At 42.6% G+C, this 20278-nt stretch overlaps 1 protein-coding gene across 2 annotated transcripts in view; it reads left to right on the plus strand.

The window, feature by feature from the left end:
- ABCC4 (ATP binding cassette subfamily C member 4 (PEL blood group)) overlaps positions 1 to 20278 on the plus strand; it is a 304207-nt gene that overhangs the window by 241191 nt on the left and 42738 nt on the right. The window contains exons 22-27 of one of the 2 annotated variants that reach the window (XM_017859219.1): positions 4493 to 4612; positions 5735 to 5845; positions 6768 to 6868; positions 8218 to 8409; positions 17204 to 17359; positions 18074 to 18376. In XM_017859219.1, coding sequence (XP_017714708.1) covers positions 4493 to 4612; positions 5735 to 5845; positions 6768 to 6868; positions 8218 to 8409; positions 17204 to 17359; positions 18074 to 18160 — 767 coding nt within the window. In that variant the 3' untranslated portion in view covers positions 18161 to 18376. Of the gene's footprint in view, positions 1 to 4492; positions 4613 to 5734; positions 5846 to 6767; positions 6869 to 8217; positions 8410 to 17203; positions 17360 to 18073; positions 18377 to 20278 lie in introns of those variants that run through there. The other variant, XM_017859218.1, reaches the window with a different exon arrangement.

Consider the following 20278-nt stretch of genomic DNA (forward strand, 5'->3'; position numbering starts at 1 on the left):
CCCAGGGACTTTGTTCAATGCAAGGTGGTTAATAAGCAGCACAGGAATAGGGAAGGCTGTTAGATATTAGCTAAGTAAGATTTGGGGATTTTTAAAACATGGGCTACAAAGTCTGGAGAAAAATGCCCTCAGGGTGCATGAGAATCTTTGACTCTGATTATTCTGTCTCTGAGATACTGTGGCTCAGATTAAAAGCACAGCCTCGGAAATAAAACAGATATGAGTCCAATACCCAAGTCTATTGGCTTGGCTTACTTGACGTAACCTTGGGCAGTGTTTTTGTTGTTGTTGTTTTCTTGTTTTTGTTTTTTTGAGATGTAGTCTCGCTCTTTCGCCCAGGCTGGAGTGCAGTGGCTGTGATCTTGGCTCACTGCAACTGCCACCTCCTGAATTCAAGCAATTTTCCTGTCTCAGCCACCTGAGTAGCTGGGACTACAGGCACATGCCACCACACCTGGCTAATGTTTGTATTTTTAGTAGAGACATGGTTTCACCATATTGGTCAGGCTGGTCTCAAACTCCTGACCTCAGATGATCCACCCACCATGGCCTCCCAAAGTGCTGGGATTACAGGCATAAGCCACTGCACCCAGCGTTGGGCAGTGTTGTTGATGCCTCAAGTCTGTTTTTCCCTCTGTCAAGGATATAATACTTTCCCTGTTGGGTTCTTATGAGGGTTGCCTGAGACTGCTTGGAAACCTTGAACATACAGGAACTACCAGAGACACTATAGCCTTGAGAATTAAAACCATAATAACCCTCAAAGGTCCCACACAGCATCAGTACCCTGCAGCAAGACTGGTAGACCAGATCTTTGCATGCAATTCCTTTTCACGTTCTTTTTCAGAGAAGACAGAAAATCTCTGTAGAGTGCCTCCTAAAGAGTTCTCTGCATTGTGGAAAACACAGCTGTTGATCTTGTGAAATGGCAGGTTGTGTCAGCCAGAAACTGCTGACTAGTGCATTAGAGCTGAGGCTTGGCATGTGCTCTCCCTCGGTGCTAGTTAGTTGTCTTTGCAGACCTCCCAGCTTACCCTCACTGGCAGCCCTCTCAGCCCTAAGTGGGGTGTGAAAGAGAAAGGACTATCTTTTCAAAGGTTGCAGATTTCTGCTGTACCTTGGTAACTTGGTGTGAATTAAAGTGTGTAGCTTGATCTTCATGATATTCCCGGGTGTTCAAAACTGGGATGGTACCTAATTTCTCAAGTTGACCCTGCCCTGAAACCCAGTTGGAGATAAAACAGTGGCAACTTGGATCTCCTGATAAGGAAAGCAAATGACAATAGTCATATTGAAGGATTTCATTCCAGGACTCTGTCCCCATGACTGCCACATCTCCTTCCTTCTCAGTGGCATTCTCTGTATGATGGACGTGTTCAGTCACAACACTACCTTGCTCTGAAAGTAAGAGCATGGTTCTAGTGATTTCTCTGAACTACTGGCAGCCAAACTCTTTGTAGAGAAATGGAGCTTGGAATTCTCTTGTGTTATTCCCAATATCATCCTGTTTCCAGATTGACCAAGTCCTAGGGTGCAGGCTAGAACATCGCGTGTGCAGAAAAGACCTGTGCAGAACATCCAGCCTTTCTTACAGAAGCACCAGCTCAGTCCTCTTATGGTCATATCATCTGCCACCTTCCCAGTGCAAAGTTACAGGTTATACGAAGCTGACACAAAACAAGTAAAAGGTTACTCTGCATGTTGAAGAGTGAGGACATTGTGGATGCCAGAGATAGAGAATAGAGAGAACCCTGCGGACTCGCGGGAGGCTCTCTGCCTGAATTAGATATAAGGGAAGTGCCAGATCACATTCTGGTGGGGAATCTATGCTCAGGGAAGGTCTGGTTTGTTAAAGCACTATCACAGGATTGTTAAAGCACTATCACAGGATTGTTAAAGCACTATCACAGGAGAGGGCCCCTAAAAGATAGTGCCCCCAGTCAGATGTATCAGCCAGGAAAGAGCCCCGAGGATGGGTGGACAGTCAGTAATCTGCAGCTCCATCTGCCTTCCCCAACCCAGGGCTTCCCACTTTCTCAGAACCCCAGTGTCTCATACCTGGCGGCCTGCTCCTTCTTCACTTCCAGAACTGTGAACTCTGGACTCTGATGTATGTGGAACCCCCATGTCTTGACACACTGGTACCCCAGCACCTCCGAATGTGCAGTGCCTGTGTGTACAGTGGGCACACCGGTATTGAGTCAGCTGTAGCACAGATGGGCATGTGGGTGCTGGAGGATGCTGGACTAAGAGTCCGACCCAGAAAATGAGTTAGAGTTTTTCTCTTAAATTTTCCACTCCCTCCACCCCTTACTCCCACTCTACCCCCTCATGATTTTATAAAACGTATGTAACCACCACCTGTAAGATAGATTGGGCAGGCGCGATGGCTCACACCTGTAATCCTAGCACTTTGGGTGGCTGAGACAGCCTCATTGCTCGAGCCCAGGGGTTCGAGACCAGCCTGAGCAACATGATGAAACCCAGTGTCTACAAAAAATAAAAAAAATAACTGAGTGTGGTGGCACACCTGTAGTCCCAGCTACTCAGGAGGCTGAGGTGAGAGGATCACTTGAGCCTGGGAGGTTGCAGCTGCAGTGAGCCAAGATCACACCACTGCATTCTAGCCTGGGCGACAGAGTGAAGCAGTGTCTTTAAAAAAAAAAAAAAAAAAATTCTCCCAGACACCCCGTGTTTTACTAATAGGGTCTTCTCTGGGAGCTTCACAGGTAACGAAGTCAGTGTTTGCTAATTATAAAGCATAAATTGTTTATCCCAGAAAAGAATGTTAAAGACATTGTGCTGGGTCACGTGTCCCCAACATCCACCTGCCCCAGTACAGCCTCATTCATGGTGGGCAATTGAAACTCTCAGGAATTCGTCCCTGCCCAAAAGTAGCTAGCCTGCATGTCCCCTGCCATGCAGGAGGGAGGTATGTCCTGGTAGTCATCAGACTGTGTGCTTGAAACACAATGGCCTGCTGGAAATGGTGGCTCACACCTGCCTGTAATCCCAGCACTTTGGGAGGCCAAGGAAGGAGGAAGACCCTCATCTCTATGAAAAACTCAAAAATTATCCAGGCATGGTGGTGCGCACCTCTAGTCCCAGCTACTTGGAAGCCTGAAGTGGGAGGATCTCTTTTGAGTCTAGGAATTTGAGGTGGCAGTGAGCTATGATCACACTACTACACCCAGCCTGGATGACAGAGTGAAATCCTGTCTCAAAAAACAAACAAACAAACAAAAAAAAACAGGCCAGGCGCAGTGGCTCACACTAGTAATCCTAGCACTTTGGTAGGCCGAGGCTGGCAGATCACCTGAGGTCAGGAGTTCGAGACCAGCCTGGCCAAGATGGCAAAACCCCGTCTCTACTTAAAATACAAAACATAGTTGTGAGTGGTAGTGGGTGCTTACAATCCCAGCTACTCGGGAGGCTGAGGCAGGAGAATCTCTTGAACCCAGTGTAGGGTGGGGAGTGGGAGTGAAGGTTGCAGTGAACCGAGATTGCACCACTGCACTCTAGCCTGGATGAAAGTACAAAACTCCATCTCAAAAAATAATAATAAAATAACACCACACAAACACAACGGCCCAAGGTGGAGCAACTGGTCAGTGAACCTCACGGGACATCCAGCTCCCAAAGAAAAAAGAAGTCACACAAAAGAGAATTCACCTTTTAAAATTCTGTAGAGGCAATGAACCCACTGAGACCACAGTCAGATTCTCAGATTCTGAAAAAGGCAATGGCATATGCCATAGAGACCTCCAGACATCAGGACAAGTATTCAGTAGTCACAAAAACATCCATCAGGTTCCTGGAGCCAGTGTTAAGACCATTCAGAGACATCTTGGCTGGGCAGATTCCTTGGGCACGGCACAAGGGTATTGCAGCACCCAGGTCCATGGAGTTCATAAAGGATTCTTCCAGCATGAGTGGGCACAGAAGATTCCCCAGGATGCAGGGACGTGACTGTCTGTTCACTTACTTACTGAGTACCTGTCCTGTGCCAGGTACCGTTCAGTTACCAGGATGCAATGGTTATAGCTGACCCTTGAGAAATTAATTTAAGGTGGGGACAGACACATAGATGGCTAATTGTAATTCAGTATAGTAAGTACTTGTAATAGAGAATTGTTTTTAAAAATCCTACTGGCTCAAAAATCAGAAATATCATTTCTGCCCAAAGAGATGTCAGGGAAGAGTACGGAGAGACTGCAAGACTGAGTTAGGAAGGAAAGAATTATAACTAGATTTGAATGTGGTCAAAGATAAAACGTTTATTTCCAGGCCCCTTATATGAGGTGTGGTTTGAGCAGGAGCTTGAGATTAGAGTGGCAGGCTATTGGGAGCATTTATTTCTCCTTGAAACATGAAGCCTCCAAGGAAGCCTGCGTGTGCTGTTTGGTAGATGTGTGACCATGGAGCTTGGGAGGTCGCTGGTTTCCCTGCATCCAGCCTCACTGAGCGGTTTTCTCTGTCTCTGTTTCCCCAGCTCGGAGTCCAGTGTTTTCCCACTTATCATCTTCTCTCCAGGGCCTCTGGACCATCCGGGCGTACAAAGCAGAAGAGAGGTGTCAGGAACTGTTTGATGCACACCAGGATTTACATTCAGGTCTGTCCATTTCTGGAAATGGTTTCGAAGGACGGGATCTGCTGCTTTGTCTGTCTGAACTTTCCTGGTCCGATGAGCTTGTTGGCTGGCACCTTAGGACCCAGCCCCACATCCTGCTTTTTTGCGCATCTTCCTCTCCCCCGCTGCCCATCCCCTTCTTCTGGGCTTGGACTCCTCTCGGAATCGCTGCTATCCTTTTCTTCTTTGTGCCTCCTGACTGGCTTGCAGGGTCCTTCTCTCACCATGCATGGCCTGTGGCTCTGTCAGCAAACGTCTTCTGCAAAAGGCCACCTAGTAAATGTTTTAGGCATTGTGTGCCATTATTGTCTTTGTTGCAGTTAACCACCTTTGCTGCTGTAGCACGAAAGCAGACGTCAATACATCAGCAAACGGCTGTGACTGTGTTTCAATAAAACTGTATTTACAAAAATAAGTGCTGGCTCACATGCTGTAGTTTGCTGACCCTTGCATCAGTAAAGATTTTTTCGATTTGGAAATTTCAGAATTTCCACCAAATCTACAAAATTTGGATCCATCATTCCAATCTTTATTTTATCTTGCTGATTAAATGGCACTTTAAAAACCACATGCTAAAAGGAAAAAAGAAGTAACAAACAACGAACAAAAAACTACATGCAAATCCTGTTAGTGAGGTCATTTTGATATAGTCCCTAAGCAATAGTGTGCGCAGGCCTTCTGGTAAGTGTGGAAGGTGGGAGAAGTAAATTGGGACTACACTCTGCTATTGGAGAACTGGAACAGTCAACCATGTGCGTGGGTGGACTTCGCGTGAGATGCACTTCACATAAGTACCTCTCAAGCACTGCAAGAGATGTCCTTATGAGACTATTTTTCTCAGTTCTTTATTAGGATCATATTCCTGGGTTTCATATTTGCATTCATCTTCACTCAAAGCCATTGTATACCATTGTGTATGTGTATCATATAGCGCCTGTATCACTTAGCTTTCTGGAATCTACAGGTTCCTTGGGTGTGCAACTTGGCTGCCCAACTCCATGTAAACATCTTCTGTAGCTCAACTGAGCAAAACGCACTCTCACATCCCATGCAGTTAATACGGTTCTACTTACTCATCATGCTTGTTACCATTCTCAAATTCAGAGGCTTGGTTCTTGTTTTTGACAACATCCCGCTGGTTTGCCGTCCGTCTGGATGCCATCTGTGCCATGTTTGTCATCATCGTTGCCTTTGGGTCCCTGATTCTGGCAAAAAGTAAGTACAGATGTGAATAACTATGTATGGTATGATTACAATTGATAGCTGTGTTTACAGTTATTAAATTACACTCTTGCCACCTCGTCTAATACTACATACTGTTTGGTCCTAATGAGGTATATTTAAATCATTTACGGTGTGTCACGTTGGATAGGATTCAGCAGTGTGACTCATTTAAGGGGTCATTTGGGTCTTGAGGGGTTTCTTTTATCTTTCTTTGCATGGGTTGAGGTATGCGCAGTTGAGATTCTGAACATTCCTGTTAGCGTCTGGTAGTTGCGAAGAGAGAACCAATTTATTCTGAAGCATTTTGTCCAGCTTGTGGTGCTAGCTTTCCAACTGCTTGTATCTGTTGTTTGTAGTTGCGTGGTGCATGAGGTTGAGAAAAATTCTCAGCAGGAAAGAGTATTATCTTCACTGCCACGTGGGTACCAGACAAGCATGGCATGAGTTCACCACCCCAGTAACAACGGTGCATTACAATACTTATTAATGGAACAAGGAGAGTAGTATTTTAGTCTCAAAAGCGTTGGCACTTACCACCTATTGCTTTGTTTTTAGTGGTTTCCAGCCGTGGTTGCATTGCACATAGAAAGTGGAATAATGTAATGGGCTTTGAAACCATAGTAATGAATATCTGAATAATGACATTATTTCTTGCATATATAATGTGGTTAATTAAATGTATGTCGATCCTGTTGGAATTCATAAAATCATCTAATAATTTTTCTGAATATACAGTGTTGTTTTCCCCATTGTCTCTTGATCTCAAGCAACATACGGTAAAAGTATAGCTATAAATGTCATTATATGAGAATTGTTTTGACATTATGAAGGGTTCCTCTTGGTAAGTGGCAGAAGGAGCCAGGCTTAGGTTTGAAGTGAGACTGACTTTATTCCTTTCTTTCTCCTTATGTAGCTCTGGATGCCGGGCAGGTGGGCTTGGCGCTGTCCTATGCCCTCACACTCATGGGGATGTTTCAGTGGTGTGTTCGACAAAGTGCCGAAGTTGAGAATATGGTAATATTTATCTTCATGTTCTTTGCCTTTTCAAGTCTCCTTGCCATTAAAAGGTATAAAAGCCATTCTTATGTAAAATACTAAAACTGTAATTTTTACATCTTTGCTAACAGATTTTTTTAAGATCCTTCCTCCATCTGTTTTAAGTTAATGTAAAATAAAATATATACATCTTTTTCTGAGTCTTATGGTTGCTATGTCAGCAGGTTTTATATTTATCACAAGCTTTTTCAGATGTAATAAATGTCTCTGTAGGAGGGAGGTTCAGAAATTCTAGAGAGGATATAAGCTAATTTCTTAGAAGCCTGTTTATTTTTGTTTCTTAATGGGTAATTCCTCATTCCTGGTAAAAGAAGATTTCAGGATTTTGAGGTTGTTTATATTTAATTAATGGGTCTCCTCCTCTCCCAGTTCCAGTATTTACTCTCTTATGTGATGAACAGAAGGAAGGAAGGCCTGAGGTTTGCTGGTGTGCCTTCATGGTACAGAAAGCCACCTCTTGGAATGTGTTAGTCAAAGAGTATTAGTTTATGGTGGTATAGGAGGCTTTAATCAATGTTTTAAATATTTGCACCTTCCCCTAAAGGGAGAAAAACAATAAACCTAAAAATCTTTTCATTCTTCCCATGGAGCAAAAGTTGAGTAATTATTACAGTGAGGTTTCGTGGTCATCCAATTTAACCCATCTATATCAGGTGATCCTTCTATAGCAAAAGATTATTTAATGGGGGTGGGGGTGAGGGGGCAGAGTTTTGCTCTTCTCGCCCAGGCTGGAGTGCAATGGTGCGATCTCGGCTCACTGCAACCTCCGCCTCCCGGGTTCAAGTGATTCTCCTGCCCCAGCCTCCCGAGTAGCTGGGATTACAGGCATGCATCACCACACCCGGCTAATTTTTGTAGTTTTGGTAGAAATGGGGTTTCACCATGTTGGCCAGACTGGTCTCAAACTCCTTACCTTAGCTGATCCACCCACTTCAGCTTCCCAAAGTGCTGGGATTATAGGCATGAGCCACTGCGCCCAGCCAGCAAAATATTCTTGATTAGTAGCTGTGAGTATTCTTTTCCTTTACAAAATTTTCTTGCCTTTAATACAGATGTGAAAAGTGGATAAATAAAATCTAAGCTTTCATTTCTCTCATTCTTTTAACCTGATGTTGAAGGAAGTGGTTGTAAGTGAAGGTGTTACACAATGATGAACCAAATTTGTAAGTCATCAACATCCTCATCTGTCTTCTGCCTCTCTCCTTAGCCAACTATGTATGGAAGAAGAACATTTCATTGACAGTCTCTTAACATCCATAAATGACACCCTCCATTCCTAACCCCTGGGGATGTCATATTTCTTTCAGATGATCTCAGTAGAAAGAGTGATTGAATACACAGACCTTGAAAAAGAAGCACCTTGGGAATATCAGAAACGCCCACCACCGACCTGGCCCCATGAAGGAGTGATCATCTTTGACAATGTGAACTTCATGTACAGTCTAGATGGGCCTCTGGTACTGAAGCATCTGACAGCACTCATTAAATCACGAGAAAAGGTTTGTTTAAAGCATCTTGCCTTCTTCTCAATTTCAGAAGATTTAGTGCTTTGTGTGCTTGCTGTCTTCCTTGTGGATGTGTGAAGGGGATTAGCGGTACATAGGTTAACCTGTCTTGGAAACTGACCATGGAATGTGGATAACAACATTCTTTCTTCATGCTGTGAACTGCTTTATTGTGGTTGGTGGGCCCCGGGCCTCAGGGCTGGAGCTTAACGTGACCCAGGATACTCTGTTTGACACCTAATTACTCATGGGTTTTTCCTGGAAGTCAACTCTGGCTTTGTGTCACCAACACTCCCATGTCTGATTCTGTTGATTTTTACTTTGTTGCATTTCTCAAGTCCTTCTCTTCCTCTCCATTGCTGCAGCTTCTGTTCCAGCCTTTCTCCTCCTCAGTCCTTTGGTCTTGTGTTAGTCTGTTTTCACGCTGCTGATAAAGGTATACCTGGGACTAGGCAATTTACAGAAGAAAGAGAGGTTTAATGTACTTAAGGTTCCACGTGGATGGGGAAGCCTCAGAATCATGATGGCAGGCAAAGAGGAGCAAGTCACATCTTCTGTGGATGGCAGTAGGAAAAGAGAGAGTTTGTGCAGGGAAACTTCCCTTTATAAAACCATCAGATCTCATGACACTCACTATCATGAGAACACCACGGGAAAGACCTGCCCCCATGATTCAGTTACCTCCCACTGGGTCCCTTCCACAACATGTGGGAATTTAAGATGAGATTTGGGTGGGGACACAGCCAAACCATATCAGGCCCTTTCGTTAGTCTTTCTTGCCTTCCTTTAACCTGTGTTTTGCTTTCTCTCCCCATCCCTCTCACTGCAAACTCGTTCTTTCTGAAACAGTTTGATCACAGATCTGATCCTTACATGGCCAGCTCCTGGCCTGGGTGAGCAGCTGCTGCAACCTTATGAGCCCCAGGCCCACCCTGACAGGACCTGTGTGGCTCTAAGCCCCAAGGGAAGACCCAGATCCCATGATCCCATCAGTGCTCAGAAATCAGACCCCCAAGCTGGAGGCAGTAAAGGCACCAGAGACTCACTCAAAGTCAGTGAAAGGAAAGCAAGGAGGGGCTTGGGAGGCTGTTTGGAGGTTTGTGAGCTCATTCTGCAGGCACCTAAGTCTACCAGCAATGTCCCTTTCACATGTGGCCTGGGGCCCTTGGCTAGGACTAGGACAGCCTCTTGAAGGAACTACACCAGAACAAACAAGACAGTAGAATCTCTTCCCCTTCCCACCCCTCTCCTTACAACTCCCAATATGGACACACAGCCCTTGTCCTGAGGGTGCTCTCCTTCTCCCCAAGCACCTTTCTGCCTTGCTCCTAGTGTGCATCCTTTTTCAGTCAGTTCAGACATCTCTGCCTCTTTGAAACTATGTTCTCCACATCGTCTTATAGATTCTTTTTCTGATACAGAGTCTTGCTCTGTCACCCAGGCTGGAGTGCAATGTCACATTCCCGGCACACTGCAACCTCTGCCTCCCAGGTTCAAGCGATTCTCCTGCCTCAATCTCCTCAATTGCTGGGATTACAGGTGTGCACCATGGCACCCAACTCATTTTTGTATTTTTACTGGAGACCGGGTTTTGCCATGTTGGCCATGGCTGGTCTTGAACTCCTGAGCTAAAGTGATCCAGCCACCTTAGCCTCCCAAATCATGTCTAGGATTACAGGCATGAGCCACCATGCCTGGCCAGATTCTTTAATATAACATTTGTGGTCCACCCGTGTTCATAACACCATTATTTGCAGTGAGCGGTAGGTGGAAGCAGCCCAAGTGTCCATTGCCCGAGGAATGGAAAAACCAAATGTGATACACACACATAATGGAATATTATCCAGACTTAAAAAGAAGGCGATTCTGACACATGCTGTGACATGGATGAGCTCTGAGGACAGTATGCTAAGTGAACTAGGCCAGACACCTAAGGACGGTGCTAGAAGATTCCACTTACAAGTGGGTACCTGGAGTAGTCAGTCATGGAGACAGAAGGTAGGATGGTGGGTGGCAGGGTAGGGGAATAGGCGTTAGTGTTTAATGGGTATAGAGTTTCAGTTTTATAAGATAAACAGAGTTTTAGAGATGGATGATGGTGATGGTTGCCCAACAATATGAATATATTTAATATAATTGAACTGTACATTTTAAAGTGATTATAATAATCAATTTGATGTTATTTTACCACAATTTAAAGAGTACATAAAGTACTTTTGTGTATTTTACCACAATTTTTTTTTAAAGAAGATAGCACGATAGCATGATTTATAATTCCGGGTCAGCATCTCACAGTACCCTGAGTCTCTTAAATTCAGGGAGCATTTTATGTTCATCTCTGTGCCCCCAGAAAATGGCATGCTGCAGGGCACATGATAGGTGCCTGTGAGAGTGAGGGATATGCACTGATATGAAGAAATCAGTAACAAAACACACACAACAGCTCCTCCAACAGCCCATTCTCTGGGTGTCAGTGTTAGATACTTTCAAAACTGCTCTTTTTCTTCTCAGCTCTTCCTTCTACAGACACATTTAATGGGCTATAGTCATAATGGAATGAATGATACCCTTGTGCCATGAAAAATAAATGTACAGATTCATGCCCAGATAATACCCAGGGAAGCAGCAAAAGCTGATTCGTCATTATCTACCCAGCGTCCTTGTGAGTGTGAAGAGGGTGGAGACCACTCTGCAGGCAGCATCATCTATAGCTCTTGCTGAAGGCAAGGTTTCTCAGATTCTGTTCTGATGATGCCAGGGGGATGTCTGCTTACTCTCAGACAATGTGTTTATTAGGTCCTACCTGATCAATATCATTCTGTTAGTTTGGCCACGTTGTAAATTTTCCTTGAAGCCATAAAATATGAATTATCTACAAACCTCTGTTGTACAAGTTAGAAAACAACCTATATCCCCACATTGATAGTGTTCCATCTTAAAACCATCCCAAATCATAGGATTACCTGAGATCTGAAATGTGGGAGGGTAAATTGAATTTGAAGACTGGATTATAGCTACAACTACTTGGCTTTTGAGACAGAGTCTCGCTGTGTCATCCAGGCTGGAATGCAGTGGCGCAATCTTGGCTCATTCTGCCTCCCAGGTTCAAGCGATTCTCCTGCCTCAGCCTCCCGAGTAGCTGCAATTACAGGTGCCCGCTGTCACACCTGGCTAATTTTTGAATTTTTAGTAGAGATGGGGTTTCACCATGTTGATCAGGCTGGTCTCCAACCCCTGACCTCAAGCAATCCACCTGCCTCGACCTCCCAAAGTGCTGGGGTTATAGGCGTGAGCCATCACGCCCGACCCCACTTGGCTTTCGATTTGTGTCCTGGTTCACTCACAGTGTCACCTTTAGCTTCATTTGTGTATTCAGAGACAGCATTCAGGCAACATCGTGGTGAGTTGGTTCCACTTTGCCTGTGTATGTTCAGGGTTTGTCTCCTCCACACCTGCCTGCGGCCCCAGGATCTCAGGCAGTCCCTTTGCTGTTGGAGCTGATGGAGAGGGGCATTGTTCCGGCGGGGATGTAGGAATGTGTCCACACAGCAGAAACAGGGCTTCATTCTCTTTCAATTGCTTCATCTGCTCAGATTTCCTGGACATTATAATAAATAGGCAAAAGTAATAGGCGCTAAGTAGGTTTCTAATTCATGGAAGAAATAGCGAGTAAAAAAGAAAGAACTAAAATGAGGTATCTACCACCCTAAGCTTCCTGGTTACACTCCAAACACTGGCTGCATTTTTCGTTTAGATGATTTTGTGGTTGATTTAATCATTTTAGAGAGTACTGGGCCATTTTAAAGCATTTTTCATCTTTAGAGGTAGATTGATTTTGGTTATTTTTTTTTCCCCTTGCTCAGAGCTATTACTTGGATAATACATTTTTACAGATGTGTACTAGACCTTGCTATAATGTGCAAAATATTAGTTTCTTATATTCTCTCCTTTTTTACATTAATGTTTGCTGAGAAACCCCTCCTCTCACAGCCAGATTGTCCCACTTCCCCTGCCTACTTGCTCATCTCAGGGGCCGGGATCAGCATTACCTGCCTCTGCTGGAAACATGTTAGAAATGCAGACTCTCAGGCCCACCCCACCCTTTTGATTAAAATTGCACTGGGACAAGAACCACCCCCACTCCTGCCCCTGCAGTAAAGCCGTCACTCTCCGCTAAACAATTTTTGATGACTAATAATCTGTGATTTCCAAGAAACTTCCTTTGACAACTTGAAGTTGAGCTCATGGATTTTCCCAGCCCCTCTTATGACTAAACATGAGACTCTGGATAGTCCTGGGCCAAGTGCCACCTGACAGGTTTTTTGTTTTTTGTTTTTTTTTTTTAACTTTTATATTCTGCAAATTATGAATTTGCATTACAATTTAATTCTGTGTGATTCCACATTTATGCATTCATTTGCACCTTTCCGGTCATCTCTGTCTTCTATCACAGTTTTCATCCCACCATACAGCCTTCCCTGAATAGCAGTCTCTGTCCTCATACCAGCTCAGCACAGCCATGGGTTTGAGTTCCCTTCACTACTGATGGGATCAAAATGAGTCTCGCTGCCCCAGACAGTACACTAGGTCTGTCTGGCCTGTTTCCCAGGTGCCCCATGTCTAACGTAGCTGCAGGCTTTTCTCCCAGCCTCTTCTGTGGGTGCCAGTTCTCCCTGTCAACAGCTGTAATCCACCCTAATATAGGTACTGTCTTGGCTCAAAGTAGTCATCTTCTTGTCCCAGCCACCTTTTTATACTCATCCATGTCCACAGCATGCATTAAATGTGTGACAATAGGACCAGTGTGGCAGGCCAGTGCCTTTAAATACAACCACACTTCTCCCTGCTGTATCCCTTCTAGCTACACCAAGGGAATACAGAGGCAGGCTATCCAAGTGATTTGGAGGCCATCAGCAGAATGGGCAAGAGGCAGGCAGACCTGGGTTTCAGTCCCATTCCGTCACTTAGGGGCTCAGTTATTTCAGATGATTTAATCAGTCTTACTAAGTCTCTATTTTTCTCTTTTGCAAAATGCAAGGGATAGGGCCTAACCATTAGAGTTGTATAACTTAAGCAAGATAAGAGGTGTAAAACACCTAGCTTACTGTATACCTGAACAGTATGGCAACAGATTTCCCATAAGTGTTTCAAGCCTGAGTTAAATGCTCAGCTCTCTGGGGAATTTCTCTGTTTTGCAGGACACCACAGGTGATACAAATAATACAAAGCTAATTCTAATATAGGTCCTGTCCACAGCACATATGGCCTAGTAGAAGAAAGCAAGTAGCATATAAATGGCTGCTCTGTAAGACAGAAGGAGTTCACAGATTTTATGGCTGTTTAGAAGAGGTGTTACGACAGCCATTAAGTGTGGGAGAAATCCACCTGGGGACAGGTGGAGGATTTTAATGCAATTATGCATTTGAAAAAGACTTTGGAAGGTGGTTGGAATTTCAGCAGGTCGAAATTCATGTGAAAGGCACAATGGCATATGCCAAGGCTCAATGCCATGATTCGATGTGAATGAAGAATTAGGCACCTCTGAGTGTACAGGGGCATGAACTACCAGGTGAATAACACACATGTGCATGCTTAGCCCTCACAGCCACCCTGCAAACTCAAGCCAGCTCATGGCGCTAAGGATGGAAAGGTTAGTTGGGACTGTTTTGTGGAGGAGGTTTCCCAGTGTGGAGTGCCAGGCAGAGAGCTGTACTTCGGAAGTTTCATCTGAGAATTGAGTGCACGGGGAAGACACTAAAGGCCTGAAGCCAATTGATTTTATGTACTACTGGCAAGATGTGATGGGGCAAGTGATTCCACTTTGTAGAATCAACCTAATGTTGACTAAAACAAAGTTATAACACCCTGCTTAGTGACTTTGCAGGGATACAGGTGGGAGTAGAAATTGGTATCATATTTCTGGAGGGTAGTTTGGCATCACTTAACAGCCTCCTTTGAAAATGTTCATACCTGTTCCTCAGCAATTCCACATCTAAGAATTTATTTTAAGAAACTAATTAAGGTTGTTTGCAAAGATGTAGCTTCAAACATATTTAACATGGTATTATTTACAATAGCGAAATATTGGTGCCTAAACATCCACAAATAGGGGATTTGTTGAATAAATAATCATATACTGTAATATGTAGCTACTGAAGTAAGTACTTTTATTAAATAATAAATGAAAATAGATTACAATAACCTGTTCATATTCTCATTTTGCCTAAATATATGAGATTATATCTTTAGGAATGTAGATAACTCACACTCAAGTTCAGAAAGAAAAGGTATTAACATGTGACAAGGATTCTGTCAGATTGCTGGGGTTGTGGCCAGCATTTATTTATTTTTCAAATTCACTTGCACTGATTATAACTAGCAAAAGCGTTTTTGTTTTTCAGATGTTAATGCAGCCTTGCACTCAGGTAATGGTTGCAGAAATTAAAAAGAGGGTATTGAGTCAAGAAACAGAACAAGTAATATTTTTAGTGCTTGGAGTTGGGGAAAGCTGGGAGGTGCGTGTTTTGGGCCTGTGAACTTGGGGAAGAATTTATTGGATTAAAATGGAGGAGTCAGAAGCAGCAGCTGTTTTGAGGGGGGTGTTGGGTATTGATCATGTTGAGTTTCATATATGAAGAGAGACCCACGTACAAATGTCTAATGTTTTCCCAAAGAGATCCCTCTTGACCCAGTTGGGAAAGCAAAAAGGGTCAATTGCAAAGCAATTAAAATAAGACTAAGTGTCTTTTTGGTGTTATGAATGTAAACTTACTGATATTAGTGATATTCTCCATAGGATTTGGTAAAACCCATTGGTGACTTGTGAAAGACTTGGAGACTGTAATTTTGATGACTTGGAAAAGAGAAATAACCAGAGCCAGGTTTTCTTTGGTTGCCTTTTGCTGATTATATCCTCACCTGAGTGTGGAGTGCCTAGTCTCATGGTTGTAGGCAGCCCTCAGTGTCCCTACCTTTAAGGAGTCCATCCCGGCCATCTACCAATAATAGCCAACAAATGTCCAGGTTTGCACAGATGGATCAGTTTCCCATAGAGCTGATAACGTGAGTGTCCACACATTCTCACAAACACAGCATTTGTCTGTGTCTAGGTATGTGCTGATTTACTCAGAAACACACATGAGCCACACACACTGTATGTGTGTGTGTGTGTATGTGTGTGACACAGACAAAATATAGTCAGGTATTTAATATTTAGAAGTTTCTCTACCAAAGAATATGTCATCTTAAATGATAGAACACTGGAAAAATGAGTACTCGTTTATGTCACTTCTGACACCTCTGTCTTGAATTAATATCCCTGTGAAATTAATATCCCTGTGACATTATCTCAGAAATTCAAATTGGTGTGTGTATATATATATATATATATATACACACACACACACACACACACACACACCCAGATGTACCTATGTGCAGAAAATGGGCCACCTATAAAGTATAAACTAGGATTTACCATAAGGTAGAATATGACTCCAAAGGTAATACAATTAGCTAAAGCCACTTTTAAACATTTACATTTTATATTTTGTACACGTATATCTTTAAAGATAAAATTCCTTGTGGAAATGCCATTATTGACTTTACAGATATGGAGGTGTTCAAATGAGGTAATATGTAACATTCCCAACACATACCCAGTGCCCAGTAAAGTTCTGCAGTGAGTTTTAAAATTTATTAAATAATCGACAAATCATTGAAGGCATCTTTTATGTCCTTCATTGACTCCAGATTCCTAAATAAGGAGGATATCATTTCTTGGGAAGTTCCCACCAGGAAATTTGCAGGTGGGCAAGGTCGTTGTGCAGAGGCCAGTTTCTGCATACAGATTTATATGCACACATGTGAAAGCCAGTTTTTACAATATAGAGGTATTGCCCCCACCTTTTTTCCTGCATTTTATTGATTCTTTGATCGTATTGGCCATGCACTTCATTTCTCTCTGTCTTGGCTTTAATAGAGGAGTGATATTTGACACAAATGTTTCTCAAGGGACAATTGTAAGTATTAATTATTTTGTAGAATGCCTTTTGAACTGTGCTGATGAAAGGCCTTACGTAAACGGCAAATGTTATTTGTGTTGTTGTTGATCTCGTTATGTGTTTTTTGGCTGCTAGTGTCTTTTAAGACACTGCAATCTTCAGAATTTTAAAACATTTCCTTTTGAGACAAAATATAGTCAGATATTTAATATTTGGAAGTTTCTCTACCAAAGAATATGTTATATTAAATAATAGAACTCTGGAAGAATGAATACTCATTTATGTCACTTCTGACACCTTTGTCTTGAATTAGTATCCCTGTGAAATTATCAGAAATTCAAATTACTCAGATCCTGCCAGTAAAGCTAATTTAAAAGTTGCCTTTTCATGGGCCACTTAGGAGACTGTTGACTTTTCAATGCCAGTAAAAGAATTCTGTTATTTTTAACTCGTTTTTAGAACAGTGGATCTCAACCAGGAGCAGTTTTGCCCCAGAGGACATTTGTCAGTGACATTTTCGGTGGTATCATTCTGGGAGTGTGCTCCTGGCATCTATGCAGTAGGGCCCAGGGATACTAGCAAACCTCCCACAATGCCTGAGGCAGCCCCCAAAATGAAGACATATCCAGCTCAGAAGGTCATCAGTGCTGAGGCTGGGAAAGTCTTAGACTACACTCAATATAGAATGTCCTTAATTCTTCTTCAAAAACCGAAAGTTTTCTCCTAGTTTTGCTGCATCTTGTGATTTTTTTTTTTTAAATCCTGCCTCCTGGATCTCTCTGTAGGTTGGCATTGTGGGAAGAACCGGAGCTGGAAAAAGTTCCCTCATCTCGGCCCTTTTTAGATTGTCAGAACCCGAAGGTAAAATTTGGATTGATAAGATCTTGACAACTGAAATTGGACTTCACGATTTAAGGAAGAAAATGTCAATCATACCTCAGGTATGCAAGTCATAGCGTCCTTACCTAACCCTTTTATAAGAGCTACTATGTTTAATTGCTTTTACTTTTATTGCTTTTTTTTAATTGGATGAAAGGATTGTTTTTTTTCACCCAGTAGAGCATGTTTTTATGAGCAGATATTTTCAACAGGTATTTTCATTAGATATCTGGCTTTGTTCGTGTGTGTGTGTGTGTGTGTGTGTGTGTGTGTGTGAATAACTTACCCAGATAGGTTTCTATACTAAGATGCCACAGTTTTATCCACTGATAACCATAAAGAACAAAATGATGCATGCTTTGTTTAGCACTGGGGAGGTTTCTATAGGGAGATGTAGATTTTAAGTGTCTTAATGTTGGAATTTTGTTGTAGGAACTAAAGCTACCTTCTCAAAGGTGATTACCTTCATGAAGGGCTTTCTGTGAAACTGTGGGCTGTGAGAATTAAAAAACTTATAGTTGCTTTGCGGTGACTTTTAGAATCTAGCTCTTGGTGAATGATTTTAACCAGGAGGTTGTTACAAACTAGCAAGGAAGAACATGAGAGAAGGAATTCCATCTCTCTGCACTTCATCTTTATCTTTCTTACGATCACTGTTGTAAGAGTGCATGGTGTTCTTCACACAGACCCAGTGAGTGTTTGCTCTGATGGTGGAGGGTTAAATTGGCCATCGCTTTCTGGACTCTGATTCTATTTTCTTTTCTTCTCCTTTGCAGAAGTGTGACTCTCAAGGAGTATTCTTGAGATTGGATTCTTTGTACAATAAGAGCTCCTGTCATTGCTTTGGTTCATATTTAACATAAATTCAGAAAGTATTCATTGAGTAATTACTATTCTCCAGGTGTATAGGCGTGAGCAACATAGACCTTGTCCAGGCCGGCGCGGGGTCTGCAGCTGTGGGGCCTCGTGGCTTCCATCGGGCCTCACAGTTCCATCCTGTCCTTCACTTTAACATTTCCGCATATTCAGCTCTACACATGACTGGGTTGTTTGTTTTCTTTTAATGTGGGTTTTTTTTTTTTTTAACACTCTGTAGTCATTGGGAGGAGCTGAGGAGCACACACATACACACACACACACACACACACACACACACACACACACACACACACATATATTCTGGAGAAGACAAACACAGGAGACAAGAGTAAAACCCAGGCAGAAATGAACTTTCTGGGCATGTGGAAATAAACAACTCTTCAATGCCCGTTTATTAGGAAGCATAGACAACATGCCACTGGAAGGGAAGGAGAACGTGATTTTTATCTTAGACCAACTATAGTTATGGCTATCCTAGCACTGACCTCTAAAACAATTGGAATTACTATTAAGTAATTTTGAGGATGTGAAGAAATTGGAACCCTGTGCACTGTTGGTGGGAATGTAAAATGGTACAGCCACTTTGGAAAACAGTATAGAGTTCCTCAAAAAATGAGAGCTAACATGATCCAGCAGTTCCACTTCCAGAAAGAGTTGAAAGCAGGATTTCAGAGTTTCGTACATCCATGATCATCATGGTACCCAAAAGGTGGAAATAGTTCAAGTGTCCGTCACCAGATGAGTGGATGAACAAAACGTGGTCCATCCATACAATGGGGAATTATTCAGCTTTAAAATGGAAGAAAATCCTGACAGTCTGTAATGCAGATATACCCTAAAGACATTATGCTAAGTGAAATAAGCCAGTCACAAAAGGACAGACACTAGATGGTTCCCCTAATATGAGGTACCTAGACTAGTCAAATTCACAGAGACACAGAGTAGAAGGGTGACCACCAGGGGCTGAGGGAAGGTGGGGGATAGGGAGTTACAGTATTTCACATAGGACTTTGGTTTTGTCAGATGAAAGGCATCTTGTGAATGGATGGTGGTGATGGCTACAAAACAATGTGAATGTCTTTAAGATCACTGAAATGTTTACTTTGAAACGGCAAAAGCGGTAATATTTATGCTATGTGTATTTTACCACAATTTTATTTTAATTTAAAGAACAAAAGTATCCCTTTCAGGATAAAATGGGAAGAAATGTTTAGCACGTTAGATTCCCTCTGGCTATTAGAAGCATGACTTAGTGCTTACAGTAGAAAATGAGAGTATAAGTTCTCAAGTTTTATATTTTGGTTATGCCCATCTCAAAAATGGGCCAAATGAGGTTTTCTCAGCAGAGATAATGGGCATGTCTGTAAAGTACTTTTATATCCTTGGATGAAAGGTTCTAGGAACGTGCCCTGCATTACTTTGAATGCTTCTTAATAAGAAATAGTTGTGTGCTTGTGTACATAAAAGAACTCTAAATAAAGAAGTAACATTAGATGATTCTTGGCTCTGCCAGTAATGTTTTGGAAGCACATCTGAGCAAAGACTAAATATACCTTGACATCACCAGGTTTTGGTTCAGTTCCATAAGTTTCCACCCTACTTTTGAGCAAATGCTCTATGTATGTAGTTCAGAAAGCATGCTTACAAAACACTGCTAAGCTTTGTATCCATGTAGATCCTGATCTCCAAGCATTGTAAACATAGAAGCTTTCTTTTTTAACTTTGTATGGCTTTGTCTCCAAGGCTCAATGTTGGTTGAAAAAAAGTAACATAGTCTAGAGCGACTGTGCAATGCCTAATACGACCCAGGAAATCATTCAGCAGACTACCTGGGATAGAATCTTTCAGAGCATCTTCTAAGCGTCAACACGACCCACATTTTTATTCCAGCACTGCCTGATACAAATGTGACCTCAATGAAGTCACTTAGCCTCCAAGCTTCAGTTTCCTCATCCTTAAACCAAGCCTAGTAATTACTAACTCACAGATTTACTGTGAAGATTTTACTGGATGAGAACATGTTTGTGGTCCTACTCTGGGTTCTGAGGAATGCTCAAAAAATAGTAACTATTTCTAATTAAGGATTGGGGTAGAGGCCTTTA

Source organism: Rhinopithecus bieti, unplaced genomic scaffold, assembly GCF_001698545.2.
Source record: "Rhinopithecus bieti isolate Rb0 unplaced genomic scaffold, ASM169854v2 scaffold_46235, whole genome shotgun sequence".
Lineage (NCBI taxonomy): Eukaryota > Metazoa > Chordata > Mammalia > Primates > Cercopithecidae > Rhinopithecus > Rhinopithecus bieti.